The 21,205-nt window shown below is 44.3% G+C and overlaps 1 protein-coding gene across 6 annotated transcripts in view; it reads left to right on the top strand.

Moving 5' to 3' along the window:
• The window catches only part of LOC132384979 (protein AF-10-like), a 379,099-nt gene that overhangs the window by 179,434 nt on the left and 178,460 nt on the right, over positions 1-21,205 (top strand). For all 6 annotated transcript variants that reach the window (XR_009509047.1, XR_009509048.1, XM_059956683.1 and 3 more), the window contains one exon: positions 11,869-12,169. Coding sequence is in view for 4 of the 6 variants with exons in the window: in XM_059956683.1 (XP_059812666.1) it covers positions 11,869-12,169 (301 nt within the window). In the remaining 2 variants the exon portion in view is untranslated. The remainder of the gene's footprint in view (positions 1-11,868; positions 12,170-21,205) is intronic.

The raw sequence follows: 21,205 nt of genomic DNA, 5'->3' as shown, positions 1-21,205 counted from the left end.
TCCCCATAATGTTTTGCACCCTGACTAACCAAGAAACCTCCACTTTAATTATACTCAATGACTTGCTCCACAGCTGTCCATGGCAATGAATTACACAGAATCACCACCCTCTGGCTAAAGAAATTCCTTCTCATCTCTGTTCAAAATAGGTGTTCCTCTATCCTGAGGCTTGTGCCCTGTGGTCCTAGGCTCCCCCACTATAGGAAACATCCTCTCCTCATTCACTCCATTTAAGCCTTTCAATATTCTATAGGTTTCAGTGAGATCCCTCCTCATTCTTCTAAACTTCAGCAAGTACAGGTCCTCAGCCATCAAAAACGCCTCATCTGTTAACCCTTTCATTCCTGGAATAATTCTCTTGAACCTTCTCTGGGCCCTCTCCAATGCCAGCGTGTCTTTTCGTAGATAAGGGGCCCAAAGTTGCTCACAATACTCCAAATACGGTCTGACCAGTGCTTTATAAATCATCAACATTCCATCCTTGCTCTTATATTCTAGTCCTCTTGAAATGAATTCTAACATTGCATTTGCCTTCCTCAACACAGACTCAATCTGCAAGTTAACATTTAGGGAATCCTGCACAAGGACTCCCAAGTCCCTTCGCACCTCTGATTTTTGAATTTTCTCCCCGTTTTCTAATACATTATTCCTTTTACTGAAGTGCACAACCATACACTTCCCTACACTATAGTCAGTCTGCTACTTCTTTGCCTATTCTGTCAATCTGTCCAAAGTCTTCGCAGACTCCTTACTTCCTTATAACGACATGCTCCTCGTCTTATTTTTGTATCATCTGCAAACCTGGCCACAGAACTATCAATTCCGTCATCCAAATCATTGACGTATAACATGAAAAGAAGCAGCGCCTGTGTCCCAACCCCTGTGGAACATCACTAGTCACTGGCAGCCAACTAGAACAGGTCCCCTTTATTCTGACACTTTGCCTCCTGCCAGTCAGCCAATCTTCTATCCATGCTCATATCTTTCCTGTAATACCATAGGTTGTTATCTTATTAAGCAGCCTTGTGTGGCACCTTGTCAAAATCCTTCTGAAAATATAGTCCAGTGACTCTTCTTTGTCTATCATGCCTGTTAATTTCTCAAAGATTTCCCCATAAGGAAACCATACTGCTTTCAGCCTTCAAGTACCCCAAAACTTCATCTTTAATAATGGATGCCAACATTTTCCCAACCACCTGGCTTATAGTTTCTTCTACCTCCCTCCGCTCTTAAGAGTGGAGTGGCATTTGCAATTTTGCAATTCTCCAAAACCTTTCCATAATCTAGTGATTCTTTAAAGATCATCACTAGTGCCTCTATAATCTCTTCAGCTACCTCTTTCAGAACCCTGGGGTGTAGTCCATCTTGTCCAGGTGACTTATCTAACTTTTGACCTTTGGAACTCCCAAGCACCTTCTTCTTAGTAATAGCAACTACACTTACTTCAGTCTACTGACATTCTCGAATTTCAGGCATACTACTAGTGTTTTCCACAGTGAAAACTGTATCAAAATATTTATTAAGTTCATCTGCCATCTCTTTGTCCCCTATTTCTGCCTATCCAGCGTAATTTTCCAGTGGTCCAATATCCATTCTTGCCTCTCTTTTACTCTTTATATATCTGAAAAACTTTTGGTATCCTATTTTATATTATTGGCTAGCTTACTATTTCATCTTTCCTCTCTTTTTTATTAGTTACCTTCTATTGCTTTTTAAAGCTTCCCAATCCTCTAACTTCCCACTCATTTTTGCTATATTATCTCCCCTCTCTTTTGCTTTTATGCTGTCTTTGACTTCCCTTGTTAGCCACAGTTGCCTAATCCTCTCTTTAGAATGCTTCTTTCATCATCTTTGGGATGTATTGATTCTGCACCTTCCTAATTTCCTCCAGAATCTACAGCCATTGCTTTTCCTAATAGGGTCTCAGTCCAATCAATTTTGGACAGCTCTTCTCTCATGCCTCTGTAATTCCTTCTTCTCTCTCTCATACTGCAGGGTGAATGTTATCATATTATGATCACGGCCTCCTAAGGGTTCCTTTACATTCAGCTCCCTGTATACAACACCCAATCCAGAATTGTAGTGGGTTCAATGACAAGTTACTCGAAAAAGCCAACTTGTAGGCATTCTACAAATCCCCTTTTGGAATCCAACACCAACCTGGTTTTCCCAGTCTACCTAGATATTGAAAACCCCCATGATTACCATAACATTACCCTTATTACATGCTTTTTCTTTTTCCCATTGAAATATATATCCCACATCCTGGCTACTGTTCTGGAGCTCCCATCAGGGTCTTTTTACCCTTGCAGTTTATTAACACTACCCACAAGGATTCTACATCTTCTGATCCTACGTCAGCAATTTCTAAGGATTAGATTTTATTTTTATCGACAGAGCACTCCAACCCCTGTGCCTACTTGCCTGTTCTTTTGATACAAGGTGTATTCTTGGATGTTAACCTCTCACTACAATCTTCTTTCAGTCACGACTCAGTGATGGTCACGACATCATATTTGCCCATCTCTAACTGCACTACAAGATCACCTACTTTATTCAGTATACTGCATGCATTCAAATATAACACCTTCAATCCTGTATTCATCATCCTTTTAGATTTTGCCCTCATTTTACACTTCAACTCATCCCCTTGTCTACAATTTTGCCCTATCATCTGCCTGTTGATTCTCAGTCTCACTACACACCGTATGCCAACTGCTCCGTCCTCAGACTTATCACTGTCAGCCAACTTAGCTTAAACCTTCCCCAACAGCTCCAGCAAACCTGCCTGCAAGGATATTGGGGGTCCCTTGGATTCAGATGTAACACATCTTTTTTGTACAAGTCATACCTTCCCCAGAAAGGATCCCAATGATCCAGAAATCTGAATCCCTATTCCCCCAGCACCATTTCCTCAACCACTCATTCATCTGTACTATCATTTTATCCCTGACCTGACTAGCACGTGTTACTGGCAGTAATCCAGAGATTACTACCTCGGAAGTCCTGCTCTTGGTCTTTGGCCCCTTCCCTAACTCCCTACTCTCACTCGCAGGACTGCTTCCCCCTTTCTACCAATGTCAAAACAGACGGTCAATGTTTTGGACCAAGACCATTCATCAAGGAAAGGGGCAGAAGCTAGAATAAGATGGGGAAGGAACGAGTACAGGCTGGTAATTGGTTGATGAAACAAGGTGAAGGGAAAGGTGGGTGGCTGGGAGGGGCACGTAGGGTGAAACTGGGAGGCGATAGGTGGAAAAGGTAAAGGACTGAAGAAGAAGGAATGTGAAACGAGATGACAGTGGACCATGAGAGAAAGGAAGGGAGGAGGGGCATCAGAGGTAGAGGATAGGTGGGTGAGAAGAGAAGGGATAAGAGGGGACCCAGAATGGGGAAAAGTAAAAGAGAGAAGAGGGAGGGGGGAAAAGTACCAGAAGTCTGAGAAATCGATGTTCATGCCCTCAGGTTGAAGGCTACCCAGAGAGAATATGAAGTGTTGCTGCTACAACCTGAGGGTGGCCTCATTGTGACCATACAGGAGCCCATGAACCAACATGTTCAAATGGGAATGGGAAGTAGAATGACAGTGTGTGGCCACTGGACAATCCTGCCTTTTGTAGCAGCTGGAGCAAGGGTGCTCGATGTAGTCCCCTAATCTTGTACATTGGGTCTCAACATTTCGAGGAGGCTGCTGCAGGGCACCAGATACAGTAGATGACCCCCACATACTTGCAGGACTGCGTGGGGCCTTGAATTGTGGTAAGGGAGAAAGTGTGGCGGCAGGTTTAGCATCTATCCCACATGTAGGGATCAGTGCCAGGTGGGAGATCAGTGGCGAAGGACGCAAGGACAGGAGAGTAACGTAGAGTGGAGAGTGGGTGGAGGGAGGGGGTAATTGTGTGATACCGGTTGGTTCCCATTGAAAATGGCGCCAGATAGCAGGCCGTCAGTTTATGTCTTTGGAATATGGGAGGAAACTGGAACATGCAGTCACAGGGAGAATGTACCAACTCCTTACAGACAGTCGTGGGAATAAAACCCTGATTACTGATCGCTGATACGGCAAAAGCATTGTTATAACCACTAGGCTGCCATGCTGCTGTGTAACACTGGGGAAAAGAATAGCCACTGAATCGTCTGCACCTTCTACGTGCAAGCTCTCCTAGGACGTGCGATCAGATAGTTTAACCTCATAGTTCTTATCTGAAAGGCTGAGGGAAGTAACTTTCAAAGGGAATTGGATAAATAACCAGGGGGAGGGGGGAATATTGCAGTGCTTTGGAGAAATATTCATGGTTAATAGGACAAATACCTCTCAACAAGGGTGGGCATTCTAATGAATAATTCTCAAAAGATTAGACTGCAGGAACTGCACGTTCAGGCTCTCCCTGCTTACAAATACCTGACACTCTTAAGTATGCAAACAAGCGTGTTGGATTGGCCAGCTGCTGCCAGGCCTCAGGCATCTTCTGCCACGTGGGACCTTCTGATTTGAAAACTGGTTATGGACAGCCATTCAAAGCAGAGCTGAAGGCAAAAACAGGAATAAAGAATCAAAATTTCAAGCCAAATCATGATGAAAGTTTGTGACCTGAAACATAGCCTCTTTATTCCTTTCCATGGATGCTGTCTAACCTGCTGATTTCCTCCAGCATTTTGTGTGTGTTGCTCAGAATTTCCAGCATCTGAAAAATCTCTTGTGTTTACAAGGCAAAAGTTGTTCTCTCAAGCGATAGTGAGTCTTTGAAACTCTCCTATCAGAATGAGGAGCTGTCTAAATATTCTTAAGGCAAAGGTAGGTGGATTATTGATAATACTAAGGAGTGAATGCTTATCACGGGTAGTTGGGATTGTGGGCTTAAGGATGCAGTCAGATAGATGTTATTAAATGATTGGGCATACTTGAGGGCTAATTGCCTGCGCTTCATTCATAGTCTGATCGTGAGAGACCCAGCACAGGTGCAAGGTTCAAAGAGACTATCTTATGTACTTCAAATGTATTTAAAAATTGCAATGCACAATTAATAATTTATGTTGACTAAGATCTGTGCACGTGTACACTTTTAAGGACCTGAGGGCCATTGCTAAAGCCACCATTTATAGCCCATCCCTAAAGGCCCTTGAACCAAAGCAGTTTGCTAAGCCATTTCTGAGAGCAAGTAAGAGTGAACCATGTTGATGTCTCTGGCAAGGATGATAGACTTCCTCCTAGATGACCTAGAGTTAGAGGTCCAATGGGTTCATGCTGCCCAATTACACTCATGTGACCAATTAATCCATACGTCTTTGGAATGAGGAAATCCACACAGTCATGGGGAGAATACTCAATTTTTTTTTTTTACAGACAGCAGCGGAATTGAACCCAAGTCACTGGCACTATAATTGTATTGTACCACGGTAGCATAGTGATGAGCATGATGCTATTACAGCTCGAGCCGTTGGAGTCCAGAATTCAATCCCACTGTCCTCTATAAGAACTCTGCACGTCCTCCCCATAGAATGCTTGTGTTTTCTGCAGGTGCTCTGGTCCTCCTGCAGTCCAAAGATGTACCGGTTAATAGTGTCATTGTAAATTGTCCCATGATTAGATTAGGGTAATCGGGGTTATCGGGGGTTGCTGGGTGGTGTGGCTCAAAGGTCTGGAAGGGCCTATTCCACCCTGTATCTCTAAATAAAATAAATAACCACTATAAAAGTCAAAAACCTTCTTGGATTATCCAAGTTCTAGTGTTCTTTGGTCAGCACTGTCTATCAGCCACGTTCCTGTGTCAGCATGACGTGTAAAAATGGAACTGAGGATGAACAAACAGGGTTTGGAAGAATAACAGAGTGGACACAAAGGCACAGTGCCCTCCTCCTGCTCCTAACTCTAGTTAAAAAAAACTTTGCCAAAGATGTTATGTTTAATTCCCAATTATTAACTGAATTCAGATTCTGTAGTTACCATGGTGGGATTTGAACTCAGGTTTCTGGGTCATTGGTGCAGGTCTCCATTTATATGGGTCAAACATGAGCAAATGAGGCTTGATAATGTAGGCACCTTGGTCGGCATGATCAAGTTGGGCATATGTCTTTAGAATGTGAGAACCTGTTTGAAACCCAAATGGTCATGGAGCAAGTGTACGAACTCGTTATAGACAGCAGCAGGAAAGATTGGTGGCATGGTAATAGCACTACACTGCCGTGACGTGCCTGCTTTTTTTTCCAGGAAGGTCTCTGGGCTCCAAAGGTTAAATGATGAAGAAAGATTTAATTAGTTTAAGCAAATTTGCTGCAGGTCTCAACTTTAAATGTCAACAATTCCATTCCTCCCCACAGATGGTGCTCAACCTGCTGAGTTCTTCCAGCAGTTTGTTGCTCCAGATTGCAGCATCTGTGGTCTCTTGTGTCTCCTCTTAATTACATTCGTGTTCCCTGGAATTTGGACCATTTCTCAGCTAAAGTGGGCAGATTCAGCTCTGACATTGAGAAGAGAAATGTGTAAGAAGTACTCAAAAGAGAGAAACTTGCAGGACTCTGAGGAGAGGGTGGGGGAGTTAAACTATGATTGATATTATTTTGAAGTTCAGAGTCAGAGAGAAATGCAAGACAGAAACTGACTCAACTCATCCATGCCAACCAAGGTGACCACCCCACACCCTCCTCACTGGTACCCCCTACTTGCCCCACCCTCCCTCTCTCTACATCATCTCTCCCTCATCCCCTATCCTCCCTCCCACCCTCCTCATCAACTCTCCCTTCCCCCACCCTCCCAACCTCCTCCTTACCACTCCTGCTTCACCTCCCTCCATCCCATTGCCTCTCTGTCTACACCCTTTCTTGCTGTCTCTCCCATTCCCCACTCCCTTCCTCCTGCTTGTCTCCTTTCCCGGTTCCTCCTCCCTCCTCATCGCTTCTCCGCTTCCACCTTCATTGCTGCCCCTCCACCTTCCCCTGCCCTTCCTCCCTCCTACTACCCCCACTCTCCCTCTACATTACCTCTCCCACTGCCCCCCTCCGCTCTCCATCCCTCCTCATCACCTCTCCCATTGACCCCCCCCCCCCCCACTCACTCTCCCTCCTTCCTTCATTTGGCCTGTCATCATCATTATGTGGCATATCATGGGACATGGGCGATCATGGGAAATTTTTCTACAGGAAAGGTTTCCCATTGTCATCTTCTGGCCCATGTCTTTACTAGAGTGACTCCAGCCATTTGGCCTGTGCCTTTCTAAATTTTTCCTATCCATGTATATAACCAAATATCTTGTAAATGTCATGGATGAACTGGATGGCTGGTTTCGATGCTGTAACCATTCCTTGATTCTGAGATGTCTTGAAGATATTGAGGGAAGTTCTTCAGGAAGATAGGGAATCGAGGAAAGCTGGACATGGTCTAAAATTTAAAGCCATTCCTTTGAGTGGCCAGGAAACATTCTACAAGAAGAGGGAGGAAGAAGCTTGGAATATTTTTCTTAAATGGCAGTCGATGCTGGGGCAATGTTCCCCTTAAATCTAAGACTGATGTATTTTGGTTAAGTGAAGGGTGAGTGGGAAAGTCAGTAAAATGGAGCTAATTCAAAATCAGATTTATTATCACTGACATATGTCATGACATTTGTTGTTCTGTCACAGCACTGCAGTGCAAAACATAAAATAATGGCTATAAGTTACAATAAAAATATAAAATAAATACTACAAAAGAGGAATAGCAAGGTAGTATTCATGGACCATTTGATACCTCCTGGTGGAGCTATTCCAAAAATATTCAGTGTGGGTATTCAGGGCCCTGTACCACCTCCATGATGATAGTAATGGAAGAGAGCATGGCCCAGATGGCAAGAATCCTTAATGATGGATGCTACCTTCATGAGGGATTGATTTTTGAAGATATTCTTGATGATGGGGAGGCTTATACCCATAATGGAGCTGGCTGAATTTACACCGTCTGCAACTTTTCTGATCCTGTGCATAGATGCAACCCCCCCCCCCCTGCCCCACCCATACTAGATGGTGATGCAACCAATCAGAATGTTCTCCATGATACATCTGTAGAAATTTTGCTAGATTCTTTGGTGACATAAATCTCCTCAAATTTCTAATAAAGTATAGACATTGGCATGCCTTCTTGTTGATTGTATGCATATGTTGGGCCCAAGATAGAGCTTCAGAGATGTTGACGGCCAGGAACTTGAAATTGCTCACTTATTCCACTATTAGTCTCTCAATGTGGTTTCTTCTAGTTTCCCTTTCCTGCTGTCCACAATCAATTCTTTGGTCCTCACTGAAGAGCCCTAACTTCATAGAATGAAAAAGCAGGGTAAAAAGATAAATATATAAAGATTTCCTGTCCTGATGAAGGGGTTTGGCCTGAAACACCAGCTGTTTACTCTTTACCGAGATGCTGCCTGACCTGCTGAGTTCCTCCAGCATTTTGTGTCTGTTGCTTTGGATTTCCAGCATCTGCAGATTTTCTCATGTTTGTAATTTAAAGATTAGCTTTATTTGTCATATGTACATCAAAACATACAGTGAAAAGCATTATTTACATCAAATCAAATCAGCGAGGATTCTGCTGGGGCAGCCCACAACTGTTGTCATGCTTCTGGTACCAGCATAGCATGCCCACAACTCACTAACCCTAACCATGCATCTTTGGACTGAAAGAGGAAACCGGAACACGTGGAGCAAACCCTCACGGTCTTGGGAAGAACATACAAACGCCTTACAAACAGTGGCAAGTATTATACCCCAATCAACGATTGTTGCCACTATACTTTCCCACCTAAAGAGGCTGAATATCCCATGAAATCCTTGTAGTATTCTTCTATAATGTAGTCACTATGGTGCTCCCCTCCAACACCTTTCTCATCCTGGGAGCCAACATCTCTGAAGATATCCTGGGTTCAATGTGCAGTTGTGAAGAAGGCATGCCAGCAGCTATATTTCATTTGGAGTTTGAGGATATTTGGTATGTCACCAAAGACGACAGCAAATTTCTACAGATGTACAGTGGAGAGCCTTTTAACTGTTTACATCACCGTCTGGAGTGGAGGTACCAATGCAATCTTAGCAAGCTCCAGCTTCAGCACGATCATGGGCACTAGCCTCCTCATCATCGAAAGCTGGTCCCATAAAAAGGCAGCATCTATTATTAAGGACAGTTACCATCCAAGACATGCCCATTTCTCATTACTGCTATCAGGGAGGAGGTACAGGAACCTGAAGAAACACATTAATGTTTTAAGAACAACTTCCAACTTGTCAGATTTCTGAACAGACCATGAACCCATGAACAAATACGAGGAAATCTGCAGATGCTGGAAATTCAAACAACAACACACACAAAATGCTGGTGGAACACAGTAGGCCAGGCAGCATCTATAAGGAGAAGTGCTGTCGACGTTTCGGGCCGAGACCCTTTGTCAGGACTAACCGAAAGGAAAGATACCCATGAATACTACTTAACAATTGTTTTGCTCTTTTTGCACTAACTTAGAGCAAATCTGCCAGTCAGCCCAACTTCAGATATGAATTTACATTCATTTTAGAGTATGTAACTTCAGTTCAAGAGCTATTAGGGATGGGCGATAAGCATTGGTTTTACCATGGATTCCCATTTCCTTCAAAGTGAGTAAGCACAAAATTTCCAGTCCAAATCTGATTGGTGACAAATACTTTCATTGTTTTGTTGTGCATCAACAGTGGCTCTTTAATGAGAGTATACACATGAGGCGCTACCTCAGGAAGGCAACATATGGTATTCAAGGATCCCCACCATGCCATTTTCTTGCAGCTACCATCAGGCAGGAGGTACAGAAGCTTGTCCCATACGATCAGGTCAAGGACAGCTACTTCTCTTGAACCAACCGGCACAACCCTAATCGCTACCTCAGTGCAGCAACACTGTGACCATTTTCCACTACAATGGCCTTGATTTTGTTCCAAATCTATTCTTTCTTGTAAAACTTATGTATAACTTGTGTTCAGTTTATGTTTTCTTATGAATGTTGTGTCTCTAATGCTGTGTCCCACATGGTCCTGCTGAAAGTTTCTCATTGCATCCATGAATATGCAAGTTATTCATTGTACCTGTGTTTGTGTATGGGACAGTACATTTGACTTTGACTTTTCATTAAGTTGTGTTATGTTTTGAAAGTACCATCTGTGTGCAGCATACTTGCCCCATCTTCAGAATCTCAGTTCTTCTTATGGCACACCTTTTCATTTTAAAGTAACACACACAAAATGCTGGAAGAACTCAGCAAGTCAGGCAGAGTAATAAACAGTTGATGTTTTGAGCTGAGACTCTTCATCAGGACTGGGGTCACAGAAGCCAGAATAAGGTGGGGAATAGAAGGAGTACAAGCTAGCAGGTGATAGGTGAGACAAAGTGAGGGGGAAGGTGGGTGGCGGAGCAGGAATGAAGTAAGAAGCTGGGAGGTGATAGGTGGAAAGGGTAAAAGGACAAAGAAGAAGGAGACTGATTGGACAGGAGAGTGAGCTATAAAGAAAGGGGAGGAAGAGGGGCACCAGTGGGGTGATGGGCAGGTGAGAAGGAGTAAGGGGGGAGCCGGAATGGAAAAAGAGAGAACAGGGTAGAGGGAGAAATTACCAGAAATTAGAAAAATTGATTTCATGCCATCAGGTTGGAGGCTATCCAGAAAGAGTATGAGGTGTTGCTCCTTTATGCAATAACATATATCTAGTATAGTGCAAAAGATGCAGAGCAACACACATAAAATGCAAGAGGAATTCAGTAGGTCAGGCAGCATCTATAGAGAGAAATAAACAGTCCACAGTTTAGGTTGAAAACTTTCTTCAGGACTAGTAAACACAAAGTACACTGCAGATGCTGTGGTCAAATCAACATGTACAAAAGCTGGAGGAACTCAGCAGGTCGGGCAGCATCCGTTGAAAGGAGCAGTCAACGTTTCGGGCCGAGACCCTTCATCAGGACTGAAGAAGGAGGGGGCAGGGGCCCTATAAAGAAGGTGGGGGGAGAGGGGAAGGTGCCAGGTGAAAAACCAATCAGAGGAACGATCAAGGGGTGGGGGAGGCCTCTTCCAGCTGCCTATCACCTCTCTCATGATTCTGCCTTCTTCTACTACCCATAGTGCTTTCCCCTTACATTCCTTCTTCACCTTTCCTGCCTATCCCCTCCCTGCTTCCCCTCCCCCATCCCTGGATCTTTCCTCTGACTGGTTTTTCACCTGGCACCTTCCACCCTCTCCCCACCTTCTTTATAGGGCCCCTGCCCCCTCCTTCTTCAGTCCTGATGAAGGGTCTCGGCCCGAAATGTTGACTGCTCATTTTCACGGATGCTACCCGACCTGCTGAGTTTCTCCAGCTTGTTTGTACGTGTTGATTTCTTCAGGACTGCAAGGGAAGGGGGAAGAGGCCAGAAAAAAAATGGTTTGTGGGGTGGGGAGGAGTACAAGCTGGCAGGTGATAGGTGAGACCAGGTGAGGTAGAAGGTGGGTGAGTGGGTGGGAGGGGGAGGAGGATGAAATAAGAAGCTGGGAAGTGATAGGTGGAAAGGACTGAAGAGAAATGAATCTTATGGGAAAAAATAATGGACCATGGGAGAAAGGGGAGAAGGAGGAGCATCAGAAGGAGGTGAGGAGAGGAGAGGTAATGAGAAAGGAGCCAGAGTGGGGAATGCAAAAAGAGATGAAGGAGAGTGTGGAGAAATTACCAGAAGTCAGAGAAATCAATGTTTATGCCATCAGGTTGGAGGCTACCCAAATGGAATATAAGGTGTTGCTTCTCCAGTCCAAGAGTAGCCTATGTTTTCATTTTAAATTGATTTCTTTAGATGTAATGCAAACTGACAGAAAGATGGTTGGGCTCACTGTATTTTCCTGTTTTCTGTCTCATGTCCACCAGACTTGCACAAGTACCAGTGGCAGTGGGAGCAGCAGTAGCAGTAGCAGCAGCCGTGCTTACAAATCAGGCACTGCGAGAGGTTTGGATGAAGCCACACCCAACTTTGCCAGCAAGCACTTCCAGAGACCATCCACATCGCTCGTAAGCGGGAAGGAGACGGCAGAGGTGGCCAGGTCAGAGGTCAAAAGCAAGAAGGCTTCCAGCCATGGCTCCAGTCAGCGGGGGCGGAAGCCAGGCGGAGGTGGACCCAAGAGCACAGCAACTGTTGCCACAGTCTCCTCGCCCAGCCTGTTTCAACAAGGTACTGTACTGTCCACAACTGGCCCTAGGCACAATATATGTGGATGCTGGAGAACTCAGCAGGTCAGGCAGTATCTATGGAAAAGAGTGAACAATTGACACTTTGGGCCAAGACCCTTCATCAGGACTGGAAAAAAAAGAGAAGCCCTGATGAAGGGGTGGGGAATGTTAGAGGTAGTTTTTTTAATACAGGGAATGCTGGCAAAGGAGATAGATTAGGGACAATTATGAGAAAAATGGGGGCTATGCGAGAAGGAAGTGTTAGATTGATCTTGGTGCAGGTTAAAAGGTTGGGACTACATTGTGAGCTGAAGAACCTGCACTGTTTTATGTTCTATACTCGAACTTTGAAAGAAAGTAGGAAATGCTGGGAACGCTCAGCCAGTCGGGCAGCATTTGTGGTGAGAGAAATAGAATGGGGTGTAATAATTCAAAACTTGATGATGGCACCAAATCCCAAGGATGATTTTTTTTCAAACAAGACTCTGAGAACAGGAGATCAGCCATTAGAGCACATGAACAGAGCTGCTAGCTTACTGCTCCATTCCCCCAGGTTCAATCGAGACCTCTGGTGCTCTCTCTGCAGAGTTTGCACATTCTCCGTTTCTGCTGTTTGATGCCCCTAGTGTGTAGGTAAAGGTAGAATCTTGGGGAGAGATAATGGGAAAGTGGGAAGAATAAAGTTTAAAGAGTAGCTTAATTTGCCACTTGTGCAGGGAAACATCGAAACATACAGTGAAATGTGTTGGTGTCAGTGACTAACACAATCTGAAAATGTGCTGTGGTCAGCCTGCAAGTATTGCCAGGTTTCCAGCACTAACATCACAAGCCCTACTAACCATAACAGTATATCTTTGGAATGTGGAAGGAAACCAGAGCTCCCGGAGGAAGAACGTTGTCATTGGGTAAATTTAAAACAGAGGTTGATAGTTCAACTTTATTACCATTTGACTATATATATAAATAAAACCAAACAAAACGTTATTCCTCTGGACCATGATGCACCCACAATACATATGTTCAAAGGTTCAAAGGTCCAACTTATTGTCAGAGAAATGTATACAATATACATCCTGAAATGCTTTTTCTTTGCAAACATCCACAAAAACAGAGAAGTGCCCCAAAGAATAAACAACAGTAAAACGTAAAAACCTCAAAGTCCCCCCCCCCAGCTCCCTTCTGTGCATAAACGGCAGCAAGAACAATCCCCCCCTCCCCCCCTCCCCCTCTGGCAAAAAAACACACATCGGCCCCGCCTCCGAGCAAAGCAACAGCAAAGACACAGACTTGCAGTCACCCCAAAGACTTCGCGATTCACCCGAAGGGAGAAGGAGGTGTCTCCATTTTCCCAACGAGTGAGGAGACATAACAAATAACTCACTGGTTTACGATGTTAAAAGTCACTTTTTTCGAGCTCTGTGCCTGAAGATCACAAAGATCCCAGGTCTTCAGGCCCACAGCAGTAGATTTTCTGACTCCCCGACGACACACGGGTCTCCTGCCATGATACCGATCCTCGATCTGCCCATCTCCAGAGCCCTGAGATCTTAGGCGTCCAAATCCGAGCCAGGCTCTTAGGCCGTGGTGTGCCAAATAACAGCCAGTCCTGAAACCCCAAGAACGGGTCCCATTCCTGCAAAGAACCAAAGTCAGCGTGCAACTCCAGGTCAGGGTCTTCAAAAGAACTCTGAAAGGGAAAAATAAAGATATAAAGATGGTATGTCTTATGGAAATAGAGCTGTTTCCAAAGATGCAAGCAAAGGAGTCACCGTTTAGCGCTGTCTTAACTCCACCTCCCCTGTCACATGTAAAACAAAATATTACCATAAATAAGTTAATAAAATATAATTTAAAATGCATGCAGTGTGCAGCACAGGTAAAGAGTAAACAGTACAGTATACAGTAAACAGCTGGCTGTCCAAGTGACGAGACCTTTATGTTGGAAAGATATTCATTAGTCACACAGCCTGAGGAAAGAAACTGTTACCCAGTTTGGCAGTCCTAGCCCTGATGCTTCTATACTTCCTTCCTAATGGTAGTGGATCAAAGAGATTGTTGGATGGGTGGTAGGGATCCTTGATGATGCTTTGTGCCCTTTGCAGCACTTCTGGTAAATGTCACAAATGGGGGGAGGGGGGAGAGAAATCCTAATGATCCTCTTGGCAGTTACTACTATCCTCTGTAGGATCTTGTGGCCTGGTGCCTTGCAGCTTCCATACTGCACAATGATGCAGCCAGACAGGACACTCCCGATGGTGTTCCTCTAGAAAGTTGTTAGAATGGGGGTGGGGAGCCTTGCACACTTAATTCTCCTCGGTGTAGATACTGCTGTGCCTTCTTGACGAGTGAGGAGATGTTATGGGTCCAGATGAGATCATCTGTTATGTGCACATCAAGGAACTTTGTGCTCTTCACTCTCTCCATGATAGAGCCTTTGATGCACAATGGAGAGAGGTCAACCTGTGCCTTCCTGAAGACCACAATCATCTCTTTCGTCTTGGTAATGTTGGGGCTCAGGCTGTTCTCACACCATTTGTGAAGCCACTGTACCTCCACTCTGACAACTCATCGTTGTTGCTGATGAGGCCACCACTGTTGTATCATCAGTGAACTTGGTGCGGTTTGAGCTGCCTCTGGCAGTGCAGTCATGAGTCAGCAGTGGACTGAGCACGCAGCCCTCGGGGCCCCAGTGCTCAGGGTAATGGAGCTTGACATGTTGCTGCCAACTTGGACTGACTGGGGCCTTTCCATCAAGAAATTCAAGATCAGTTACAGAGAGGGGTGTTGAGTCCCAACAAGGACAGTTTACCCACCAGCCTCTGAGGGTCAATCATGTTAAATGCCGAGCTGAAGTGTCAGCATATGAGGCATTGTTTTTTAGCTGGGACAGGACAGAGTAGATGGCCTAGGCTGCAGTATCATCAGTGGACGGATTTGAGCAGTAGACGAACTAGAAAGGATCCAGTGTCGCTGGAAAGTGGGATTTTATACGATCCATTACCAGTTGCTCAAAGCCCTTCATGATTGTTGAAGTCACTGCCAATACTGGTAATTGTTGATAGCTGCCTTGAAGCCTGCAAGGACAATAGATATTAAAGATGTCCATTAAGATTTCTGTTAGCTAAGCTGCACAGTCCCTCAGCTCCGGACTGGGTATGTTGTCCGGCCCTGCAGCTTTGTGTGGGTTTACCCTGGCTAGGATCCCCTTTGCCCCGGCTGTGGCAAGACAAAGTGTCTGTTCCACAGGCAGAGAGGGGGTTTGATAGGTTCTTGATTAATGAGAGCATCAAGGTTATGGTGAGAAGGTAGGAGAATGGATTTTAAACAAAATTGGGAGAAGACTGGATGGGCCGAATAGCCTAATCCTGTTTGTGTATCTTGGAGTATTACAAAGTCCTTAGCGGTAGGAATTGGACTGCTGATCACTGGTGCTGATATTACATTAACAGCTACACTACCGTGCCACCATAAAATAGGTTAGATTAAGATGAGTGTAAGCGGATGTTTGATAGCTAGCACAGAGTTGGTGGGCCAAATAGCCTGATTCTATGCTCTGCCTCTCTATGACACAGTTCTGCTTAGTGCCAAAAGTCACTCCATCCTTTAAGAATGGAGGGAGGCAGAAAAAAGATGAAATGATAACCAGGGGAAAATAGATCAGCCGTGATCAATGGCAGAGTAGACTCGATGGGCTGAATAGTCTAATTCTGCACCTCTGTCTTATGGCCTTGTGTCTTATATATACAGTACTGTGCAAAAAGTCTTGGGTACCCTAGATTTTTCTTCTGCATTAGTTTGTCAGCAGAAAAGAGAAAATTTTAGATTTTCAAACATTTACTTTCCAAGATATTAAATTTTTACAGAGATTTTTTTGCATTTCGTTAAAGTAACATATTAAGTAAAAGATGACTTTTCAAATAAAAACTTGCTTACTTTGTAGGTATTCAGCCCAGTGCAGCGTTAAACAAAGGTAACAAACAGGATGCTAATGATCAATGACATAATGAATTGAATGAATTAAACTGATTAACTGGAATAGAAATGGGTGCAGAAGGAATCAAACTGGGCAAAGGACAACCAAACTAAAAGGTGAGGGTGTGGCAGATGTTTGACCTTCAAATCATCAATTTTTACACCATGGCAAGATTGAGCATAACATAGCAACTAGACACAAGGTGGTCATCCTGCATCAGCAAGGTTTTTCCCAGGCAGAAATTTCACAGCAGACAGGAGTTCAAGATGTGCTGTCAAAGCTGTTCTGAAGAAGCACAAAAAACGGGAAAGGTTGAGGATCAGAAATGCAGTGGTTGGCCACAGAACCTGAATTCAGCAGACGAGAGATACATCAAACTGACGTCCCTTCTAAATCGGAAGACCAGAACTGCCATCAGCTCTGAACTCACAGAAACCACTGGAATCCAAACACATCCCTCTACAGTTTGGGAGAAGTCTTGTCAGAAGTGGTCTTCATGGGAGAGTTGCTACCTAAAAACCATTCCTCCAAACTGGAAACAAAGCCAAGAGACCCCCTATTCTACCCTTGCTCAAGAGTTTTCTCCATTTTCTCAAGCTTTACAGATAGATAACCCCGGCCCCAATGTAGCTGTAATTGAAGCCAGTTTTATTATTCAGCAGTGCATTACAGTATGCAAGGAGCTGGTGTAAAAAGACAGTACTTATTGCTGTTCTAATGGAAGGTAGATTCAAACACTGATCTAAACTCCCTTGACTTCTGACTGAGGCTATGTCCACACTACACCGAATAAATCCATAACCAAAGCTTTTTCTCTTCGTTTTAACTTTCGTCCACACTAAAATGGCGTTTTCGTCCCCCGGAGCTTTTCAGAAACACTCTGCAAAGTGTGGATTTTTGAAAACGCCGGATTGGCCAGATCAGTGTGGACAGGGTAACCGGAGAAATCTGAAAACGCTGTCAGACAGCAGCGCGCTATTTCATTGTTTTCTTGAACGCAACCTAACAATTTCAGAACAGACGGCAATGAAACTGACGCCAGAAGGGTTAGAAATGTACTCACCAAATACCTTGACCCATAACCTACTGAATAAATAAGTATACTTACTTTGCTCTGTTTTCTGTCCTTGCTCGTATGAAGGTGGTTTACCTAGTTATGCAAGTACTTCTCTGACAATAGATGTGTAACAGCCTAATGTAACATTGTATGGAAATACAAGATAATACTGATGCAGATATGTTTTATACATTTAACAAGGTGCTTTATTAATGCAACAGAGTTAGTCACACAAAATGTGTGTGTGGAGAGCCGACTGAGTCTTTTCATTGACAGATTTGACAACGAAGCCTCTTGCTCTTTGCCCAACTGCCTGTGAGTCACCTGCACAAGTTTTAAGTGTGTAAGGTGAGGCTCCATCAGTTATGTTGAAGATGTTGAATAAAGATGATTTAGCAAGAGACTTATTGTTCTGATCATCCAAGCCAACATACATCCTCATCCTCTTCTCACAGTGACTTTGGGGTAAACCTTGATGAGGGAAGGCATTTGACAAGGTACCCCATGCAAGGCTTATTGGGGGCATAGGATCCAAGGGGACATTGCTTTGTGGATCCAGAACTGGCTTGCCCACAGAAGGCAAAGAGTGATTGTAGATGGGTCATATTCTGCATGGAGGTCGGTCACCAGTGGTGTGTCTCAGCGATCTCTTCTGGGACCCTTACTCTCTGTAATTTTTATAAATGATCTGGATGAGGAAGTGGAGGGATGGGTTAGTAAGTTTGCTGATGACACAAAGGTTAGAGGTGTTGTGGATAGTGTGGAGGGCTGTCAGAGGACATTGATAGGATGCAAAACTGGGCTGAGAAGTGGCAGATGGAGTTCAACCCAGATAAGTGTGCGGTGGATCATTTTGGTAGGTCAAATATGATGGCAGAATATAGTATTAATGGTAACACTCTTGGCAGTGTGGAGGATCAGAGGGATCTTGGGGTCCGAGTCCATAGGACACTCAAAGCAGCTGCACAGGTTGACTCTGTGGTTAAAAAAGCAAGTGGTGTATTGGCCTTCATCAATCGTGGAATTGAATTTAGAAGCCGAGAGGTAATGTTGTAGCTATATAGGACTCTGGTCAGACCCCACTTGGAGTACTGTGCTCAGTTCTGGTCGCCTCACTACAGGAAGGATGTGGAAACCATAGATAGGGTGCAGAGGAGATTTACAAGGATGTTGCCTGGATTGGGGAGCATGCCTTACGAGAATAGGTTGACCATGGGATTGAATTCAAGAGCCATGAGGAATACAGCTATATAAGACCCCACTTGGAGTACGGTGCTCAGTTCTGGTCGCCTCACTACAGGAAGGACGTGGAAGCCATAGAAAGGGTGCAGAGGAGATTTACAAGGATGTTGCCTGGATTGGGGAGCATGAATAGTTTGAGTGAACTCAGCCTTTTCTCCTTGGAGCGACGGAGGATGAGAGGTGACCTGATAGAGGTGTTTAAGATGATGAGAGGCATTGATCGTGTGGATAGTCAGAGGCTTTTTCCCAGGGCTGAAATGGTTGCCACAAGAGGACACAGGTTTAAGGTGCTGAGGAGTAGGTACAGAGGAGATGTCAGGGGTAAGTTTTTTACTCAGAGAGTGGTGAGTGCGTGGAATGGGCTGCCGGCAATGGTGGTGGAGGCGGATACGATAGGGTCTTTTAAGAGACTCCTAGATAGGTACATGGAGCTTAGAAAAATAAAGGGCTATGGGTAACCCTAGTAATTTCTAAGGTAAGGACATGTTTGACACAGCTTTGTGGGCCAAATGTCCTGTATTGTGCTGTAGGTTTTCTATGTTTCTATGTCTTATGTATATCTTTGAACATGACTTACTGGTGGAGATTGCCTCGCAGACCTCAGTACATGAAGAGGTGGCAACTAGAGAGGAAGGGCATTCATCTTCCTCCCCACCATGCTGTAAGGAGGTACTTTGGTTGTTCTTCACAAACCATAGAGGTAGGCTGACATGAAGAGCTGCAATGTGTTTGTCACTGTCGCATTCAGAGCACTGGATGACAGTATTACAGTCCCTTATCCAGTGGCTGGTTGAAGAACAGCAGCGCAAACGTATGGAGTGCTCTTTGAGAAAGGCCCTTCGCTCCTCTAGACGTTTCTCCCTGAAGCCTCTACACCGGGAAAGGGTGTGGCTTCTGATGTAGAGGGCATTTTTTGTTAGCATCTTCCTTTTGGACAGCATTGGCCACCTCAGGTTTTTGCACCGTGACAGGACCTGTAACAGGTTCCTCTGATTTAAGTGGTGCTGAGCTAGAGGGGGTCATGATAAAGTTCCTCATTTTGGCTTCATCTTGGATGAAACTAGAAAAGGAAAATGGTGGGAAGCTGACTCCATTTTCCAGTTTGTATATAGTTCCCTCCTACATCCACTATTGCAGATGAAAGGGGATTTTCTGCAAAATGGGATGAATTCCTCATGCAAGACAAGCCACATAAGTAGCCCTCAGCTTTGGCTGCCTCCATCTCCAGTAGCAGGTCTCCTACCTCTTGTAGACGTTGGGGGTTCCTGCTGGATATCTTAAGGAAGGACTTGAGTTTGTTGAAGAGAATGGTCTCCATTGCATCTGCAGATCAGTAGCACTCTTCCAATCTTTGTCAGACTAAAGAGAGAGCAGCACTGGGGTGCTTGATGTGAACTGACGCTTAATCTGCTTGCTTGCTCGGCAGACTTGGGTCCAAGCCACTTTACCAGCAGGTCCAGTTCTTCACTGGGCTTGAGGTCTTCAGTGGCATTGGAGAAAGTAGACTTCCAATCCCAGTAATTTTCTGGCTTATCATCAAATTTATTGAGTTTGGCCTTCAGCAAGTCATGACAGGCTAGGAATCTTGCAAGATCTAACACAGCATTAAGTTGGGGTTCTTGTGGGGAGTGTGGTGCGCCTTACCAGGAGGCTGAGCAGCATCTCCAACTGTATTAAGCCACACCTTGGAGCCTTGAGCTTAATTTAACATAGTCATGGTCAACTAGCTGATCCATACCCACCTCAGAAACTTTGGCCTTGGCTAAAACTGCTTCCATCTCTTTTTCATGCTGTAATGCCTCTGATATGGCTTCCAGGTGGGTTTTCTCTACGTTCAATTCAGCCTGTTTCACTTTAACATCGAGGTACATGGAGCTTAGAAAAATAGAGGGCTATGGGTAACCCTAGGTAATTTCTAAAGTAAGGACATGTTTGGCACAGCCTTGTGGGCTGAAGGGACTGTATTTTGCTGTAGGTTTTCTATGTTCCTACGTTTCTCCTTGTGCTAAATATGCCTTGGCTTGTGCATGGAGTTCCAGCGCTGCTATGCATACTGCAGGTCTGTTAGACTGTCCAGATAATCCACGTGAATTTATTGAACAGACTGATCTGATTTCAAGGCTTCCCTTCTCCGTTGCTGTCATTTCAACTTTCTGTCATGTGGGAGCTTGCAAGATCGATATCCAATCCACCGCAGATGGAATCACAATTGAGAGTTGTCTTTTTTTACAATTCTGCTCTCGCTCAAGAGTTTTCCCCATTTTCTCAAGCTTTATAGATAGATAACTCCAGTCCTGTCATAGCTGTATTTGAAGGTAGTTTTATTATTCACCATCGCATTAAAGTACACAAGGGTCTGGTGTAAAAAGACAGTACTTCTCAGTGTTCTCATGAAAGGCAGATTCAAACACTGATCAAAACTCCCTCCAACAAACTGACAGAAATGTACAAACAATATAAAATGTCCGACCTAATAATAAAGGCTAACTGCTTAACAATGTAAAATGAGCAATAAAAAGCTGTGAACCCACAAATAAGCAGTAAGGTACAGTCGGCCCTCCTTATCCGCGGGTTCCACATGCGTGGATTCAACCAACCGTGGATCGGGAAAACCCGGAAGTTCTCTCTCCAGCACTCGTTGTTTGAGCATGTACAGACTATTCTTTCTTGTCATTATTCCCTAAACAATACAGTATAACAACTATTTACATATATTTACATTGTATTAGGTACTATAAGTAATCTAGAGATGATTTAAAAGTACA

The sequence above is a fragment of the Hypanus sabinus genome, chromosome X1 (genome assembly GCF_030144855.1).
Source record: "Hypanus sabinus isolate sHypSab1 chromosome X1, sHypSab1.hap1, whole genome shotgun sequence".
NCBI classification, from domain to species: domain Eukaryota; kingdom Metazoa; phylum Chordata; class Chondrichthyes; order Myliobatiformes; family Dasyatidae; genus Hypanus; species Hypanus sabinus.
Note: the sequence above shows the minus strand (reverse complement) of the source record. Positions and strands in the feature narration are given on the sequence as shown.